Raw genomic sequence first — 18,780 nt, 5'->3', positions numbered from 1 at the left:
CCCCTCCCCCCCCATTCACCTATCTCCATACTTCACCACTACTTATCAGGAAATGGCCCCAGGGTGAAAAATGCTCTTTATGCTTTTCATGACCTTCATGGAGGACAACCTGTTACAGTGGAAAGGGCCAGTGGTGGGTAAGTAAATGGAGAAAGGGCCAGGGCAAAAGGGAAGAAAGACACAACAGTGACAATCACAGTTAAACTCAACACACATTTTGAGAGTTTCTCTGCAAATATTTTTGGATAGAACCTTTCTAAAATGAAAGCAAAAATATTGAGACATTCATTAGAGACCAAATACCGTATCACAAATGCAGGTCTGTAAAGAGAGTCATGAAAGATATTATAAACAGCCCAAAATTCTTCCTCGTGTATAAACTTCAGCACCACCCCAGAATGTTTACACTGTTATGCTTAATTTTAAGTCATGAAAAAAGGTTTTGCTAGGAGAATATTCATGTGCTTCACAAAAAGTAGTCCCTTTTTTGATATGATTCCTCCTAATCTAATTAAAAACCATGCTTGTCTGCTTGTCACATCTTGGAAAATTAACTCTCTTCACACAGTGTAACTGCTATCATTTGGAGAGGTCATATCATATTATTTACATGCATAGAAAAAAAAATCTTGCTCTAAGTACAAAACTCTTTGTAATCCTACTTAAAGAGCAATCATCATCCTGAAATGACTCCAAGATGTTTCCCACCTGTGGAATAAAAGTCTGTGCACTTAAGGAAACAACACAACACATTTGGGAAAGAGATGAAAAGCATGGAATGAATAACATGAAAGATGAGACATGATTTTATGGAAATATCCTATGAATATCAATACATCTCAACATTACATTAGCAAGTGTATTATTACTGTGGAAACTGGAAGACTGGGTTGGCTCTCATTCACTGCCAAAAATCAATGCTAAGTATCCTTTCCTCGTGATACTGTTACAATTCATAAATTATTAAGCAAGTCTTTTGTAAAAGGTTCCTGTTTACAAGGTTACTCTGTAAGTTAAAATGTTTGTTTCCCCTCAGATCTGTACTGTAAAGCATCTGTGAGTAGATTAACATGATGAAGTTGATAGATTTGTATTTTGACAGTACATCTGTCATCTTTGCCTCATATGTCAAGAGGTCAGGTGTACATTCAGCGTTATCAGGTGGCTCATTAGTGCCCTGTGGGATATGCTAACTTGTCTGCTTTACTTTAAGTGACAAAAAATGTTCTTTTAAGACCTTGATGCAAGAATTCACATCCCATTTGCAACTGTTTGTATTTTACTACTGTCATAAAATTGGAATGAATTTGTAGCATATCTATGGAGAAAATGTTAAGGGATATAGCATTATGCAAAAAGAAAGCTCTGTTCCTCCACATGCACACTTGTCAATCTGATATGCTAAGGGTGCAGAGTACCCTCAGCACTATCTCTTTGCAGGCCTAAGACATCTATGTAGATGTTCAGCACTTTCATGTTACAATTTTCAAATTCTCTGTCAAATAAATGTCTGCTAATTAATGCCAGCAAGTCATCAGCTCATTGCTAACCATGGTCAGACCCATGCTCTCTATACAGGTAGGGCCTAATCCACAAACTGTGACAGGAATGGTCCAAAGTAGATTGAGGCAGTTTTCCATTACTTTCCAAAAACTGTGTAAGTAGTGTTGGAAGGAGCAGCACAATTCCTCTGCTCCTGCAATATTCTTCAAAACTTTCCTAATGCATCACACTATCTGAAGGCACATCTTCAAAAGACAGGTTTCAGAATATTATTGTGCATTCATTCGGACCTGTGCAAACACATTGACTCTAGCAGATTTGTATGAATTCAAGTGAGGGCTGAGTTTAGTCCTGTGAATGTCAATGTTTTTTCATAAAGCACCAATTTTATATTGTAGAGACTTAGAGAAATGCATTTTACATTGATTTTACCACTGTAATAGATTACTTTGAGGGTCACTTAATTTAAATTGTAAGCAACTAACTGACTTGTTTTGTTTGTAAATCACTTGTACTGGTGAATTTTAAGCAATTGGCCATATATGTTGAGAAATGTGGTTAAGAAAAAAAATCTTGTTTCTGTAAATTGGAAAATCATTCAGTGCTTGAACCTGGGTGGATCTTATAGTACTACAGAGCAGACAAACAGATTCTGTACCCATTTGTATATTTTGTTTTTGGTTACTTCGCCACTGTTGCAATAATCCTCATCTTTCTCACAGTTGTTGATGGATGGCATTGTAGATGCTCTTATAAGATGCAAGATAATTATTTTTCCAGTTATTGTGGTTCTCTTCAGTCTTAGGCTTATGAAAACTACATGTAATCAACTGTCCTTGAAAAGCCTATTAAGGTATCTCTACACAAAAAATATTGACTATCTTGAGATAAAGTTATCTTACCAATTCTACTTTTTTACTTTCTGGCTCCATGTAGAGATCATTTCTACAGTAGGATGAAGCTGGTCTCTCTCAGCTTTCTTTTCATGTCAGAATAAAACTTTCCCTTTACTGAGATAAGTTTCCTTTACTTCAGGAAGAAGTTTTCTGACTAGAAAGCGCTTATATCAAAAATATTCCTGATGGTTTAAAGAAAAAAAAATGATATAAAGAAAGTACATCCATCCACAACCTTAAACTATAGAGAACACTTATAAGGACTATATAGCCAAAAGCTGTATTAGTGAGATTACCAAACCTTCACCTAGTGCATATATTAAAAAGTAGAAGGGATATCAGATTCCTACAGTACGTGAGTTTATATATAAATGCCCTTAAGAATCTGTGCAATTTCATACCAATATACATTGACATGGAATGAAACAGAATTCCAGTGAATGGACACAACATTTGTGTTTCTATTCCTCTGTTGAAAAGTCTTCAACAGCCAAGGACCAAGATCTAAGCAGAAAGGGACAGTTCTGCAAAATTTCCCTTACTAAGATAAAAACCCTTTTATACCCTGAATGTAGAAGCACTTCTAGCGCTAGATCATCCGAAGTTCCTAAATAAGCTACTACTTGGTAGATACAGTACACTTTAGGGCTGCGACAGACAACTATGAATGAGAGAGTCAATGTATTTTAAAAAGTTACTGCCTACCAACTGCAGCCTTCATAGTAGGTTAAGCTAGTTGACTTTATTTCATATCACTATACACCATAAGCATATATATTAGCTGCATTTCAGCTGAATACATCTTGTTAAGATGTATTGCTTAATCACTTTTGGTCTGATCATGCCTTTAGATATCTTCCAAAATGAAAAACTTACATTGGCTAAAGAGGTTTATGAGTCTCTGAACTTCAGTTCTAGGAAGGAGTGCAAAACTGTACTCAATTCTCCTTCTGTGGGATGGGCAAGAAGAGGGAGGTAGGAACTGAAGACTTTCCACACAGTCTCACTCATGTTTGCACCTTTCACAGGGCTCTAATACATTACATTTCAAAGGCCCAGAAAGCCACATTCACTTCCAGGACTCATCCTGGGCTGAGTAAATGCAGTAGTGACATTTCACAGGGCTGAGCCTCAGGGCTCAGTGTACCTTGTAGTGATTTCTCTGGCAAAATTTCACTGACTATCATTTTGTGCAAATGACTGTAATGAACAATCTTTTTATCTATGCTACCAAAGCTGTTCTTCTTTTGAGTGCATATAATTTCTGCTAGTATTAATGGGAATGTCACACACACACATAGCAGGGTAGAATGGGCCCTGAAGTATTCTAACAGTAATATTAATTTCTCCTTGTGGGTGAGTTTGTCCTCCTAACAATAATAAAGCTATGGTGATTTATAAAAAGCAAAAGGTCTCCTGAAGGTTGGTACATGGTGTTAATTCTAAACTATTACTTTTGTGAATTTCCACTGAAATGCCTAAAAAGTGGTAGCTGGTACATACACATGCAGGGTTCTAGAGTTTAAATTACAAACTGAAAATACTGTCTAGGCTTTAAAAAAATCTATTTAACAAGCAAAAGACAAAAAGGGGGAAAATGTGCTGGTTAGTCATCAAGGTAAAGTTGTCGTTTTGCAAAATCTCAACATCTGTCATTGTCTAGAGAATTCTATTTTTTCAAAGGGTTCTAGCTGATGAACTAAATACTAACATAACTGGAGAGGAAGTCAATACCTACTACATTTTTAGGTACAGGAGTTTCACCTCTATGCAGTGAAAATCCCTGAAAAAACATCCTCATGAATTCAGAGAGGCTCAACATAACCACTGTAGTCCAAAGTAAGCAGATCCATTCTCAGTCTGTCCAGAATTATTGCCCAATTCAGTGCTTGGGGACACTGTGCTGTGAAAGACAGTCCTTTAAATGAGATTACCACAGTTTATAGGCATTCATTTATCCTAAATACCTAAAAGTTTCTTACAGGATCGCCTATATTTAAATAAATACAGAATTATCTATTGTTATGACAGAAGTCTTAACTGCTCTCTTAACTCGGGGTCTGCTCAGTCTGCAAGCAAACTTCAAAGTTTCTTCAAAGAAATTTTCTATTATTGTAGGTTTGTTATGCACTAACCATTTGAAAAAAAAATACAGCAAATGTAAGAATTTTATTCACTATTTAGGAACCAATTCTAATACAAATCCTGGAAGATAACAGACTTAGAGGTAAATTAAAAAATGGAATAAAATCTACCAGGGATTTAACAGAGTTGTAGGATGCAAAGAAAACCATGCAGGGATTTCTATTAAGATTATTTTTCAGATAAAGAAAATGCAATGAATCTAGTTTGATCTACATTTATTTTAATACCACAGAGAATTCCTCATCTAATTGGAGAAGATAAGGACAATGGTAAGGAACTGGTTAAAGACTGAACAATGGCAATTTCTGTTTTAAAAGAATTAGACTGGAGTTTGAAGTGGAGTTCCTCATTTGACAGTCCTAGGGTCTTTCATTCTTCGTCTTGCAAAGAGGCACACAGAAAATATCAGCACAGAGGAGAAGCAGAATCTCATGATCTCAGACTGGGATAGTAACAGTGGATGACATTTAGCAGTGCAAACTTCAAGGATACGCTCTGAGGTAGGATTAGTAAGAACATATGCTATAAGCAAGGAGTGCACAAGCTGAAAAGAAGCCAGCCTAGAATATTAGTCAAATGCTGGCCGACTTGTTAGCATTTGCTAGCAGTTGTTAGCATGAGGCAGTTATGAAAAAGGCAAAAGCAACATAGGCTGTAGAAAATGAAGCATTTCCAGAAGAGATGGGAAAGTGCTAAAGATACTGTAGAAACCTGGCAACAGTATATGTCAAGTGAAGCACATAATTATTGCAATCCTTGTTCAAAAAAAGATTCACCTAAGCTGCAATGGATGCAAAGAGGGCTACACAGATAAATGAAGAAAAAGAGAGATGAAGAGGCCATGGTTATTTTTTGCCTACTGAAATGTCAGCTGAGTGAGGGAAGACTATTCTCTATAAATACATCAGGGCCATACTAATGAGGGGAAAAAATAACAAAGTTAAGAAGTAATAGAGAGGTACGATCAGGACATGAATCAGCTCAGTCTTGAAATCAGAATAATCTTTCATCTGAACAGTTAGTGCCTGCTACAATCTTATGTTAGAAATAGTATGGCAAAACCTTGTGATCTTAAGACAGAGTTCACCCTATGGATCTAATTCTACAAGGAGGTAGCTCCTGTCCTAACAAAAACCTGGACACGATGACCCAGGAGTTTTAGCCCCAGAGAGGCTTAGCAATGGGAAGCTGAGGTTTCTAAGAGATTGCCAGTATGCTGCTTATGAATACTGCTCTTCTAGAGCAAGTAGATATGCATGAACTAAGCCGTTTACATACAGAACACACCAAGAATCCAGAATGTTGATCTCTTCTACTAACAGAGCTGCTGGCAGAGCCCTCAGTTTTGCGATGGCTCAATAGAACAACAATACTGATGTCAGATGCCAGACAACAGCATTGGAAGAAGTGGCAAACCTCCAAACAGAGACAGGCATGTATTACAGCATTTGTGCAGTAAGTCAGGAAGGCTGTAAATCAACTGGAGATCCTCTGAAACATAGCTGCTTTAGAAATATAAAAGCATTGTCAAGGCCTGAGGCTCTAGGAAGGCAAGTCATTCATTTGGGCTGTATTTCATAATCCTGTGTTATCAAACTTATGTCAAACTTTCTCCCCTCCTAATTGACACTGCAAATGTACCTTCCAGATGGCTACTGCAAGGCATGTAACATACTGTACCACTTTTATGCTACTCAAGGGAAAAACTTAATTAGATATAAGAAATTTTGCCTCAGTTCTCAATTCTGCCACAAATCTAGCATGTGACCACTGGCAAAATAGCTTATTTTCTTTGTACTTATTTTCAAAAAAAAAAAAAAAAAAAAAAAAGGGATAGTTTTTCTCTAAAATCCTTTTTCTTTTTTGTCAGTCTATATTAGAACATCTCAGAAAAGATGTTTTACTATGCCTTTGTACAGTTCATACCAAAATAAATAAATAGATACCGGTTGTCAATCAGCCTTATACAAACAATAAACAAAAATGAACTTCACTGATGATACTGTTGAATACGTATGCACAGAAATGGTAGACATATTTAAGGTAATTTTAAAATTTAATTAGAAAATCAAAACAATGGAAAAATACTGGGAATGTAGAGTTAATTAGGGCAAGCCGAGTCTATTAGGTAGAATAACTGTTCAGCTGTCCAAATACAGAGCAGAAAATTTCTTGTTTACTTATCACCAAGTACAATGACCACTACGATCCCAGCTGTAATCAAATACATAATTGAAAATGAACTAAACCAGAGAAATCAAAAACAAAACACAGGCCAGACCTTCCCACCACTGACTTCAATGAAATTAACTGGATGAATACTCCCACTCACTCCAGCAAATCAAAAACTAACAATTATTACTCTGAATAGCTTCACATTGCTGACGGTATCTTTCCCATAAACTAGAAAGCTTGTGCACAAAGACCTAAATTAGTACAACACACACTCAATATTTTTGGCATTTTTGGTATATAAAAATTGGTTGTATATTTTTACCCTCATATTTACATGAAGCATAACAATGAATTCAGTAGCTGGGTTAGCAGCAGTTCATCTGCATGATATCTATCTGCATCATTGCATATTAGTTTGTTTCAATGCATCTTAAGTCAAAAAATGATGGAAGTGGGAACAGACTGGCTATGGCTTCACCTCTGCTATTTATGAAGCCTAATGACAAAAAACTGTAACAGGAAAATAAGAAAAACAGTATGAAACATATGTACAATAATATGGAACAATTATGTGTCACAAAGTGTAACCACTTAGAAATTCAGTCTGTCAAGGAACTGGACATTTAATTATTATAATCATTCTAAACAAGAACTAATTGAAACTGAAGGTTCGTTTTTATCTAGGATTCTGCTCACGAATTTTAAGTATGTTACCTATTAGGATATAACTAAAGCTATGAAAATCCAAACAAATTACCCCCTCTTCCAGCAAGCCTTCCTTATGCAATATAAGCATGCTCTCTTTTTTTGAGGCATCTCAATGAATATTTCTAGCTAATGGCTAAATTCTTTTCCATATCTAGATTCAAAGAGGCAAGGAATATGTATACTTTGCTATTCCCCTAGAGAATGGATTTATTTTAGAACAAGAAAAACTATGTCTACTTTCAAATTTTGTCTCTTCTTTATGCTTCCCTGCCATCACTTATGAATGTAAAAGCTAAAATACCTAGAACTATCTATGAAATAAATATAATTGCACAGATATAAACAAAATATGCCTTACAATTATTATTACTAATTTATAAGTGCCATCCTTTCATCTTCATTCAATCTTGATTTACTAAATCACAGTTGAAAATACACTGACATCATTTACTAACACTATTCCATTGACCCACTTAGCATCAGGATCAGCTTTATATTACTAGATTGTATTGTAAAGTGAGAAGTACTTCAAACAAATCCATACTGGTTGTAACATAATCATTATCTTTCTATGACCCCCTAGCTTACTTCAATGATATAAAATCATTTAAAGCAATTTTACAGTTCTTAGCATCATAAAGAAAGTCTTATCCCTGACGCACCACAGAAGTCCAGCTGTGTATTTTCAAGAACTGTTGCCAGGTGTCAGAACCTGGAATCCAATGTGCATTTCAGGAAGAAACAAATCTCATTGCTTTTCTTTGTGAAATTAAACATGTATCATTCTGTATAGCAAAATCTAGGTTCAAGAACTACAATCACAGTTGAACATAGAAGTATTGTCCTTTTTGCGCACTAATTTTGCAAGTTCAAAGAGTTAAGTCTATGTCATTGTCACAAAAAAAGGGTCTCTGTGTAACAGTGAAGTAACATGGTTGCACATGCCATTGTTCCAGTAATGACCCACAGGTTTATTTTTTGCTACCGTGTTACCTAAAAAAAAAAAAAAAAGAGAGAGAGTTATTTACATTGAAGTGATCATAGTAGTATGATAAAACATGCTTTGATGCTGTGAAGAAACTGTACATGTGAATACACAGTGAATAAACATGCTCTGGCCGTAACTATATGCTCCATATAACTTGCACAGAAGCAGAATCTATGTTGACTATACTATTATTCAAAAGTATAGCAGAGATTAGTAGAGAAAGAATGGCAGTTTATTACTGAATTGCCTTCAACATCTCACAGTAATCTCCTTCCGCTTTATTTTGCTTACCACCATTTTCAACATCAATGCCCACAACACAAACGTATGACACACATCTCAAAGGATCATTCATGCAAACTGCTACCCATTCCCAGGGGTCTGCTTCATGGGAGAGAGCTAGGGATCAGGCAGAACAGTCTGCAGAGTGGATGAATTGTTCTTGCAACAGCAGCCACTCCTGGATATCACATCTCCCAGGGGATCCTGTGGTTTGTTCCCATTATATCCATATGCATACCCAGTCAGGTGCTTCAGGGATGTACAGGCCTTAATGTACAAATACACTGTTATGCAAGCCCAATGGTGATAAGGGCTCATGTCAGACACCCCGTCCTGGAAATGAATGGGAACAGGCAGCTTATAGGGAGGAAGTCTGTCAGCTGTGCTCAGTGGTGTCTGGACATGCTACTAAGCTAAACAGAGGCTTGGTACAGAGACATATATATTTCCCTTCATGAAATAACTTGTGTAAGAGTTCTTCAGCTTTTCACATGTTTAACTGTCAGCCTCACTTACTGTAACTATTCATCCAAATACTGAGAAACATGAGGACTCTCCCAAGCTTCATATACTTCAAGTTACTCCAATATTTTCACAAATGAAAAGATAGAAGCCTTGAAGTGATTAAATGGCATTTCCTATTTCAGCATATTTCCTGTTTTCAACCTGTGAAACTGTGAAACTCATTGTCCCAGCTAGCACTGATCCAGGGTCTTAGTAAGATTTAAAAAACTTATTAGAAATTTAAATGGTAATAAGATCATCTTTGCTACATAACATAGAAAAAAAATTAATATGGAATGAATCTGAACTCTGGTGTTTTATTCTTAAGCCAACTATTAAATTGAAAGAATTTCACGATGGGTACATTTGCTGTAATTGTCCACAAGGGTTTTGCTGACTTTTTCTCATTTAAGTATCTCAGCACCGAGAGAGAAGGTTGTTGCACTGGCTGGACTACTAGTCATAATTAGATAAGGCAGTTCATATAGTACTCTGGTTGTGTGTAATTTTAATAAATGTATTTAATACATATTTTGTTGATTGAATTGGACAAATCTTTGGTTCAGTTTTAATCAAAAATATGTTATACTATGCTTTACTTTTCCCTATAACAAGGTAATTGTTGTAAAATTAACCTATTTACTTTCCAGTTTAATCTTGTATGTGCCACATGCTACTGTTCAGAATACGGAGTTATCACTACTTATTATAATTGTGCAACAGCCCCAAATCTTGGTAGACAGAGAAAACCACACACAACATAAGACATGCAAAATATCTGTAAAAGAAATATGGATACAGAGACAGATTCTGTGACCCAGCATTTACCATCTAGTAAGAAGACATCTGCATGTGAGCTTGTCATCTGAGCCTTCCTTAAGCTACAGAAGAGAGAAATCAGCTTTCCTCGGGAACACCTTTTTTCAGATGAGCACAGTTACACTGTATGATCACCCATTTCTCTCCATCTGACCCTGGGGAATTCTAAACAATTGATTTGGGATGGAAACGTTGCTACAACTAGGCATAACGAATGTCACCCACAAAACCTTGGACAATTCAAGTCCTTTTTACTTGTACTAATAAAGATGACAAACATCATGATTTCAGACTGATTCTCAAGAGGTACAATACTAAAAGCCGGCTACTGGAGTAGAAAGACCTGGGGATAGTATGAGCTTTTGGAAATATCACTACTACCGAGGAAACAGCTACATTAAATCCTAACTTCTAAAATAACTCTCCTGGGTTAGACAAAGGTAAATGCATAGACAAAGCTGGTATGGGTCAAAATCAAACTACTGAAAAGCAGAGCAGGAAAGCAGTGACTTCCCTGAAGCATCCACATATAAAATACATACAACAAACAATGGAAGAATTTATAAGAAATGTTAAGCAAGAAGTGAGGGGCTGAGATGCCTTTTAAAGGGACATTTCCTTTAAGGAAGTCTACTACTGGCCTGTTTCTTTCTCAAACACAGTCAATCACTACCTAAAGTTCAGGACTGTCTTGTGTCATTTCAGTGCAATGTTAAACCACTAAATTAGTCATTCATATTTCTATTTATATTGTTGCAATACCCTAGTACACCAGTCAAAATCAGGATCTCCCCTGTGCTGATGCTAATCACATGCACAAGAAAAGATAGCTCTTCCTTAAGGTGCTTGAATATAAAGGAGCAAAAGGACACTGAAAGGGAAAAAAAAAAAACATGAAAGAAAAAACAAATAGTACTCATATCTGTAATTTAGTAAAATATCTCATATCCAAGCGTGAGGGCTGGTTGTTTTCTTACCCTTCCAATTAAATGCCCCTTAAAGTAATCTCCTAATCAGTGCAAAATGCATTTCTCCAGATCCCAGCAAAGTAGAGGAAGGTTTTAATGTAGTAACATTTGCACACACATTGCTAAACTCCGCTCTCTCTTAGACCTACACAAACTCATTGGATTTGATGAATTTGCACAGGTATAATTGAAGGTAGGGTGATTTGTCTCACTCTAGCTTTATAAGGATATCCCTAACTCATCAGAATGCATTATTCTGTAGTTTGGTGGTTGCAATTTGTGTCATGGAAAATAAAATAAGTGATCCATGTCAAAATTGCCCTTCTATTAGTAAGCTCCCACTGACTGAGGCTGCCTCTTTTCACTGTTTATGAGCAAGACTCATGAACACTGGCAATATGACTCATATGGTCAGTTGACCTCAAAGAACTAAAGGGAACTGTTCATTGGAATGGAGAGAGCTGCATGAATGAAGACTTGACGCCTCAGGCCTTCCGTCATCAATGCCAACATAAAGTTTTTTGCTCTTCCCATTCATCCCTCTTGAATCTATTAAAGGTATTAGAAATATTTAACCGTAGCTTATTCTTTTCCAAAAAAGTCTTTTTTCTATAAAGTGCCACCTCTTTTCAGGTATGTCCATAAATTAAATTGTCTTATTCATTACATAGAACTCCTACTTCACCTGTCTCACCCATGTATTTGACATTGCCACTCTACCTCTTACCTATGCATGAGTAGTTAAAGTCAGAACCTGTGGAAAATATTCAAAGGCTGAGAGTAATCTATGCCTTGCAGTAACTAACTGCCAGTCACCCATACTGATTCTAGAGTAAAACACTCTGTACAGGTCAACTTCCAGCTGTAGTACCAGTCACAGAAAGTACAGCTGAGGCATAGATGCACTACAGACTACACCTCTAGCATTTGATAAATAACATTGATCTGTAAAAATTCCTCTGATCTTAGAGAAAGGAATAGGGTTTTTCAGACTCTGGCTTGTTTGGTCAGGTTCTTCCACTAAACCTATCACCATGCAACAGGTGTGTGTGGCTGGGCTGTGGACCACAAATATCAAACTGCAGCTGCCCAAACTATCTGATTTTCACTTTCATATATAATTTAGTACAGTCTTCAGTTCTTAGAACAGCCATTATTAAACAACATTTGGTGTTAGTATTTGCTTATTAACTCAGAAGGTAACCTTATCAACAACATTCATTCCCAGCTAGAAGAGGTTGTAAAGGGAAAAGCTAAGTGTATGTCTTTGATTGCTATTGGATGCTGAAGACTCTTGTTTTATGATATATTCAGCCATGTAGTTCACTATGACTTGCTGAAGTTTAACGCATTGAGCTAATTTTAGACTGTGAAGCAGACAGAGGACATGATATTTTCTTTCTGATGACCGTTAATTAAGAAACGGAATGGCATAGCAAAGTTCTTTCAAAAACAGGCTGTCTATCCGATGGCCTGTAATTAGAAATGATCCGAGGCAGGCTGATTTCCAGTGGTGCTCAGTGTTCCACAGTTCCCACTGACATTAATTCAGATTCTTAGCAAGTTGAGTCAGGCTACTTCTTTCAGTATCTAAAAGGCTTTCCAATGGCACAGGAATATAAATTTTGGTGGCCCTGGTAAAGACCCTGGATGCTTATGTTCAGTTTGCAAATTGAGGACTTGATCCTGGAATGTGCTAGCTCTAGCTCTGAGCACAGTAGAGGATTTCTTTGCTCACTAAAGACTGAAGCAGTGGGTAACTCAGTGTAACTGAGTTACAGAGTCCAGTTAACGGAATTTAGTCAACTCATGACACCGAATCTCTACGGAGAAAAGCACAAACATGCAAACTTGGCAGTCGATGTCTAGGACTCACAAAAACCTCCCTCCTTTCTTCCCAGATAGGTATAACTCAGAAACTGCTTAGGAAGCAGGGGTCTTCACTCCAGCAGTACGAAGTTCACACCCCAAAAAAAAATTGGTATGAGGGCTGAACTAGTCAAAGAGATACTCTTGTGAGGCTCTTACCCCATTGTAAACACAGGCAGGGAGGACATGTAGACCTGAATTGCTACATTTGGTTCCTCCTCTTTGACTCTACGACCTGCTAATTTAACCAGGCTGGGAGTGAAGAGGCAGTTCTGACCCAGCATTTTCCTCCCTGAGAACCACTGCATTAATCACTGCTTTCCAAAACAGTGAGGAGTCCAGTGCTGGCGCTCACACCAGCAGATGCAATGCAACAAGCAAGGGCTGTCAGCAGGCTGCCACCTTTAAAATATAGGCGATCTCTGTACTTGCCTTTGTGGTTTTGACTTTATTTCCACTGCTGCAAGACCAACCTGAATAGTCTGGCAGTACTTTACAGTCCTCTCCATCCAAACATGGGTTCATATGACACCACCACTTCTGTAGGACAATGGAAGCTAGAAAGAGAAAAGAGAAACAGAATACAATCTTTATTATTGTTGTTGTTGTTGTTGACTTTAGAAGGGAGGCTGTTGTGCTATGTTTAGCTGTTTGATTACAAAAAGTAAAATGAACAATTACTGTTATGATACTACCTTATGATCATACTGATCCTGTTTGAGCTTAAGATGTGGCTAAAACCTTCACCAGCACACAGAAGGGTAAATGACATGTGAAAATAGTAAAGACAGCCAGGCACCTCCAGAGAATGATTCAACTCTAATGTTTGAATTGACCTCTGGAATTGTCTTCTGTCTACACTGACTACAGAGGTGACTTGCCTCCTTCATTTATATGCTTCAGTTAAGTACCTGCTGTAACGTGGTATGACTTGTTTAATTTGGATATGCACATGTAAGGCTGGATGAAAGAACATCAGTTTCTCTCTTCATTGGGTAAGAAAATAGAATTGCACAGAGGTGAGCACGTGAGGTCTGTCAGAGAATAGTGCAAAAAAAAGAAGTGGGACCACTGGAAAGCAGATGCATTATTAACTAGAAGTCTACTTGCCAGTTACATTACCAGTTACATTGCCAGTTTTGCTATATATTTTGGAAGATTACAACAATATGCTTTCACTGTGCCAATTTATTAATTTTCTACTCTTAAGCAAGCCTCCCTTAACAGGACCATACTTGTTATTTTTACAAACATCATGACTTTTTAATACTGTTGATAACAATAGATACATTTTGCCCCCCAAACACTGCAAACCCCACACACATTTCTCAGTTTTGCATTGTGCATGGGATTTATCAAATCACAGAAAATGATTATGAAATGTATCTGTTCACAATCTTACATAACCTAAATTGAATTTCAAAATAAAAAGGATGAAAATGTTGATTTACTCACTCTGCATTATTCTGCTATGCACACAAAATATTGAATTGCATGCTTTAAAAGATGTTGCGTCCAAATGAGATGAATAAAAATAATTTAGCCTACTTCTTGTAAGACTCTTCTTCTTCTTCTTCTTCTTCTTTTTTTTTTTTTTTTAATTTCAAGGTAGAGTCATATTTCTGCAACCTTTAAATTAGGGTGACAAACAGGCAAGCTGACACTAGGATATTGCTGAAAAGCTCAATTACTTTTGTTTTGTACTTTCCCTCTAGCATAGAAAATGAGGCATCTTTTGACTATGAAAGACATAACTGGAACACCAGTTTGGCTTCAGACACTATTTTATAAACTAGTCTTTCAATCTCAAAACTATAAAATGAACGCATGATTCCTGTCACTAGCTTTTTGGATCAATGATCATCTGCATCTATGCTGATTAACTGTTGATTGATGAAGTGGATGAAACTTGACTGTGCTTCCTGGGATGTGAGGGATTATTTCTACTTGAAACATAGAGTTCAATCATTTATTTTGTAGCTTCACTACTTTATAAGCTTTGTTGCATTTTCCATGCCACATTTATTTCAAGTAAGTATGGTCAACTCTACAAGTCTAGATTCAAGACTGATGGCATGTACAGTGGTCCCTGACCAAACAGGAGAACCTGGAAGCAAGCTAGCTACATCTTTAGAGCGCAGCTCCAAAGCCAGCGAGTCCTCCTGGGAGGCCTGGCTGCTGCCTTACACAATTCTGCACAGCGCTACTTCGAGCATATGGACATGGTGACATGTTGAGACTTAACCTGTGCTGTGCTATGTGAAAGTGTTGCCATGTATTTCCTTCTACCCTTGAAACATAAGTTTGTTTTCAGACCTTGAAAACCACTTCTCACATGGCTCTCTCCTGCAGGTGCCTAGCATCACTTGTGCCTCTGTTACTGACATGGTAACTCCTTACAGCCAGCATTTTTCATGCTGATTACTTGTTCAACTGCGGTATGTTTTGAGACCACGGAAAATGTACTGAGTATAGCAATTTTTATTTACCTATGCAACCTGCATCATCCTGCTTCTAACACCTTATTCAAAAAGTGTTTGTTGACTAGCCAAAAGTGCAACACAAAACTGGGTTCACACAGCACTACTGACCGAATACGCCCATTCAACTTCCTTGCATGAGTGGACCACGTGAAAATAAGGCATATAATATAGTGAATCAGACCCATCATGTCCAACAGTACCATCTTACCTAGCAACAAGCACAGATGTGCATGGAAAACACTGCAAAGTCAAGCTGTAACTCCAACAAGATCAAAAAGTTCTTCAATAGACTGCATTTTTTACCTTCTATTCATCTCTTGTTGAGACACGTTCAGTGAAGCTGACTCCTACCCTTTCACTGACTGATTTCTACTCTGTGTGGATACCTCTCTTCAGATTAATGTTAACACTTTAAAATACTTACTAGAGATCTCATTCTATTTGCTTTCAGCAAATCCCCAATCCTTTGCTGTATCAAAGCACTAATTTTTACATCCATTTTATGTCCAATTTCTTAGTATCTGTAACGTCCACTCTATTTGTCCTAACTGGCTATACCTGTTTGTGTCAAACACACCCCTGAGATCAGTCCATTAAAATTCTTAGAGTTTTAGGCTCATCTTCATAACAAGCATTCTTTAACTATCATTGTCACTGTAATGGTTTGATTTGCTAAAGGATGTAAAAGTTTCCTTTTCTTATCAGATTGAGGCACTCTTGAAGAGGTTTCAACAGATAACTTTTCTGAGGAATGAGACTAGCTATGCCACTCTCATATACAACAAGGTTTCATGAGGAAAAAGGAGACTGCTTTAGCCTGATATCTGCCAGCTGATTGGCTGGGGGTTACCCTGCCAGAAATAATTCTGCTGCTGAAATCATTCCCTAGATAACGTGATTTCATGGAAACAGTAGATTCATAGAGATTAAGGTCAAAAGATGTCAATATATCATCTTGTCTTGCCTCATGTGATTCACTGTGTTGTGTCCCAGAGCTGTGTGTGGCTACACAGTGTCTCCAAAGCCAGTCTGAAACAGGTGAAGAAAGAAACTTCCCCAAAGGTCACTTTTCTCCAACAGTTAAACAGTCTCAGTATGAACACACAGCCTTACTTTTCTTCCTCTTCCAATTACTCCATTGTGCTTTCTTATCCTACATTACAGTGCCTGTTAGCAATCATATTCTTCTTGTGAAGATACTGAACATGCTACAATCTAGTAACTTCTCAGCTTTCTGTCTGATAAGCAGTTGTTTGAACTCTTTTAGTTTTTCATTCATAATACACCTGTCTTTACTAACACAGAGTTTTTTCAAACAGGTCTAACTTCAGGACTACTTCAAGTGACTGTCCTAGGCACATCTCTAATTATTCCTTTTCCCCACTGAACGAAAACCACAGATTTTTTATCAGGAGTGATCCTATACTTGCTTTCAAGTCATTTCTTGAAGTGCTGCGGAGTGTCAGGCATAGAGCTGAGCACTGTGAAATCCCAATATGCATGTCCCATTTGACTACCATATTCCACTGATGACTCTATGGAGAGCTGTGCTTTTAAAGTTATGCTTTAGGTATGCTAGGTAACTGACACAGAGCAGAGCACATAGTAGTAAGTAATATGTCATACGGTTCAAAGTTAAACAGCTTACAAAAAATAAGACCTAAATCCTCCAAATATATTTAGAAACCAATTCTTTGGATGAATAAATTATACATGATATCTTGCAAAAAAACTTGGAAGAACCAGGCTTAAACGTTTCCAGTCAAACAATTACCTGTATCAGTCTAGAATACTCCTCAAATAATTAAATCAGTTGTGTCTGGCAAATCTATTTTCCAGAAAATCACATTGACTCATGTGATCTATATTTCAGGAATTCCTTGCTACTTGGATACCATACCAGCTTCTCAGTTATTTCGCATAGGACGGATATCAACCTAACAGCACCTTAAGTATCCAGACCATGCTACTGACCCTCTGAAAACTGGTACAATATTAATACTTTTCTAGAATAACCCACGTATTCAAAAAAAAAAAAAAAAAATCAAATTACACTAGCTAACCAGAAAACTATTAGACAGCTTGTTAGGACTAAAACAGGCTTAGAATTACAGAAAAAAGAATCCCTGTAGATGTCAGTTACCACTTTCTTTAGTTAACAATAAAGTAGAAAGTATCTCACCATCCCACTTGTTACCAAAAGCAGAACAGTGATATGGATCCATGGAACCTTTCTGCCTCAGCATTAATGCTTTTAATATCTCATGCATTATGGGCTCACACCTGTGTGTGTCTCTGTGCATGTGGATTTCTTTGTGTTCCACATTTACTTTAACAAAGTAATTTACACTATCCTTAGTCTTGACAAATACAGATTTCTTTCCCACCCCACTGGATTAAACTTTCTGTATAAATTTTCAGAACACTATTTATTCTATTGTATATTTCCTTTTCTTCTTTGAATAGTGACACAACAATAGCATCCTTTTGAATTCCCAAGTATTCTGAAATACATTCAAAACAGTGGGAGGGAAATCTTCTCAGCTATTTCTTCTTTTATCTGTTTGTTATGTACTGATTGTTTGTTTTCTTGATTCCATATCCTCTCTTCACTTCAAACTGGAACCCAGGGGGCTTTCAGCTAAAATTGTCCTTTTGCTTCACTGCAGTTCTTTGGCCCTCTAAAAGATCTTCTTAAATAATTCTTGATTCCCATTCACATTTATTTCCTATCTGAATGTTTTCTATATTCTAAGACTGATAGAATTGCCTGGGTGGAAGATGATTTGGCTCGTGATAATTTACTCAGAGATGCATTTAATGCACTTAGCTAAGATAGCTTCATTACAGATGAAACTTATTAATGTTTTATCTTCTTGGCAGTAGCTGTTAGCCAGGCTGGAGGTACTTACTCAAGGATGTTTGTTTCCATAAAGAAAATGGGTAAAAACAAAATCCCATAATGATTACTTTAAATGTAAATGTTTTTTTGTTGTTGACAAAAGAATGAGTTGACCTTTGCTAAGCAAAATTTTCTATAGCTGCAATTGAGTAGTATAGTTGCAATTGAAGGCAGGCTTTGCAGGCTGTGTAGTACCTCTTCCCTGCATATTCAAATACTCCCTTTCACAGGCTCTGCTTTTTTCTGAGCTTAGCGGCTCAATTTATCTACAGCAACACTCTGCAAACCATCAAGTTGGCCTGTGCCTGGGGGCTCAAAAAAAGAAAAAAAAAACAGGAAAATGAAGCATGCATGTGTACAGAAGACATAGCCTTGGTTTTTTTGTTTGCCAATACTTGTCAATAGATTTCGGGACTCAGCTGAAATACACAAATGACAGAGTTTCTTGTTGTCTGCATACAAAATGCAATTACGTGAGCAAGAAGAAAATTAATGAGAGTGTTGTCATGGGCAAAGGATAAAAAAATGCCTTGACCCA

The 18,780-nt window shown here is 37.0% G+C and overlaps 1 protein-coding gene across 6 annotated transcripts in view; it reads right to left on the bottom strand.

Annotated features, from left to right (window-relative positions):
- Positions 1–6,581: 6,581 nt before the first annotated feature.
- The window catches only part of TAFA4 (TAFA chemokine like family member 4), an 80,226-nt gene continuing 68,027 nt past the window's right edge, over positions 6,582–18,780 (bottom strand). For 5 of the 6 annotated variants that reach the window (XM_062585504.1, XM_062585505.1, XM_062585508.1 and 2 more), the window contains 2 exons: positions 13,331–13,414; positions 6,582–8,420 (listed from right to left, as the gene is read on the bottom strand). In XM_062585504.1, coding sequence (XP_062441488.1) covers positions 8,311–8,420; positions 13,331–13,414 — 194 coding nt within the window. In that variant the 3' untranslated portion in view covers positions 6,582–8,310. Of the gene's footprint in view, positions 8,421–13,289; positions 13,415–18,780 lie in introns of all 6 variants that reach the window. The other variant, XM_062585509.1, reaches the window with a different exon arrangement.

This window comes from Rhea pennata, chromosome 12 (assembly GCF_028389875.1).
Source record: "Rhea pennata isolate bPtePen1 chromosome 12, bPtePen1.pri, whole genome shotgun sequence".
NCBI lineage: Eukaryota > Metazoa > Chordata > Aves > Rheiformes > Rheidae > Rhea > Rhea pennata.
This window is presented reverse-complemented; position numbering and strand designations above follow the sequence as displayed.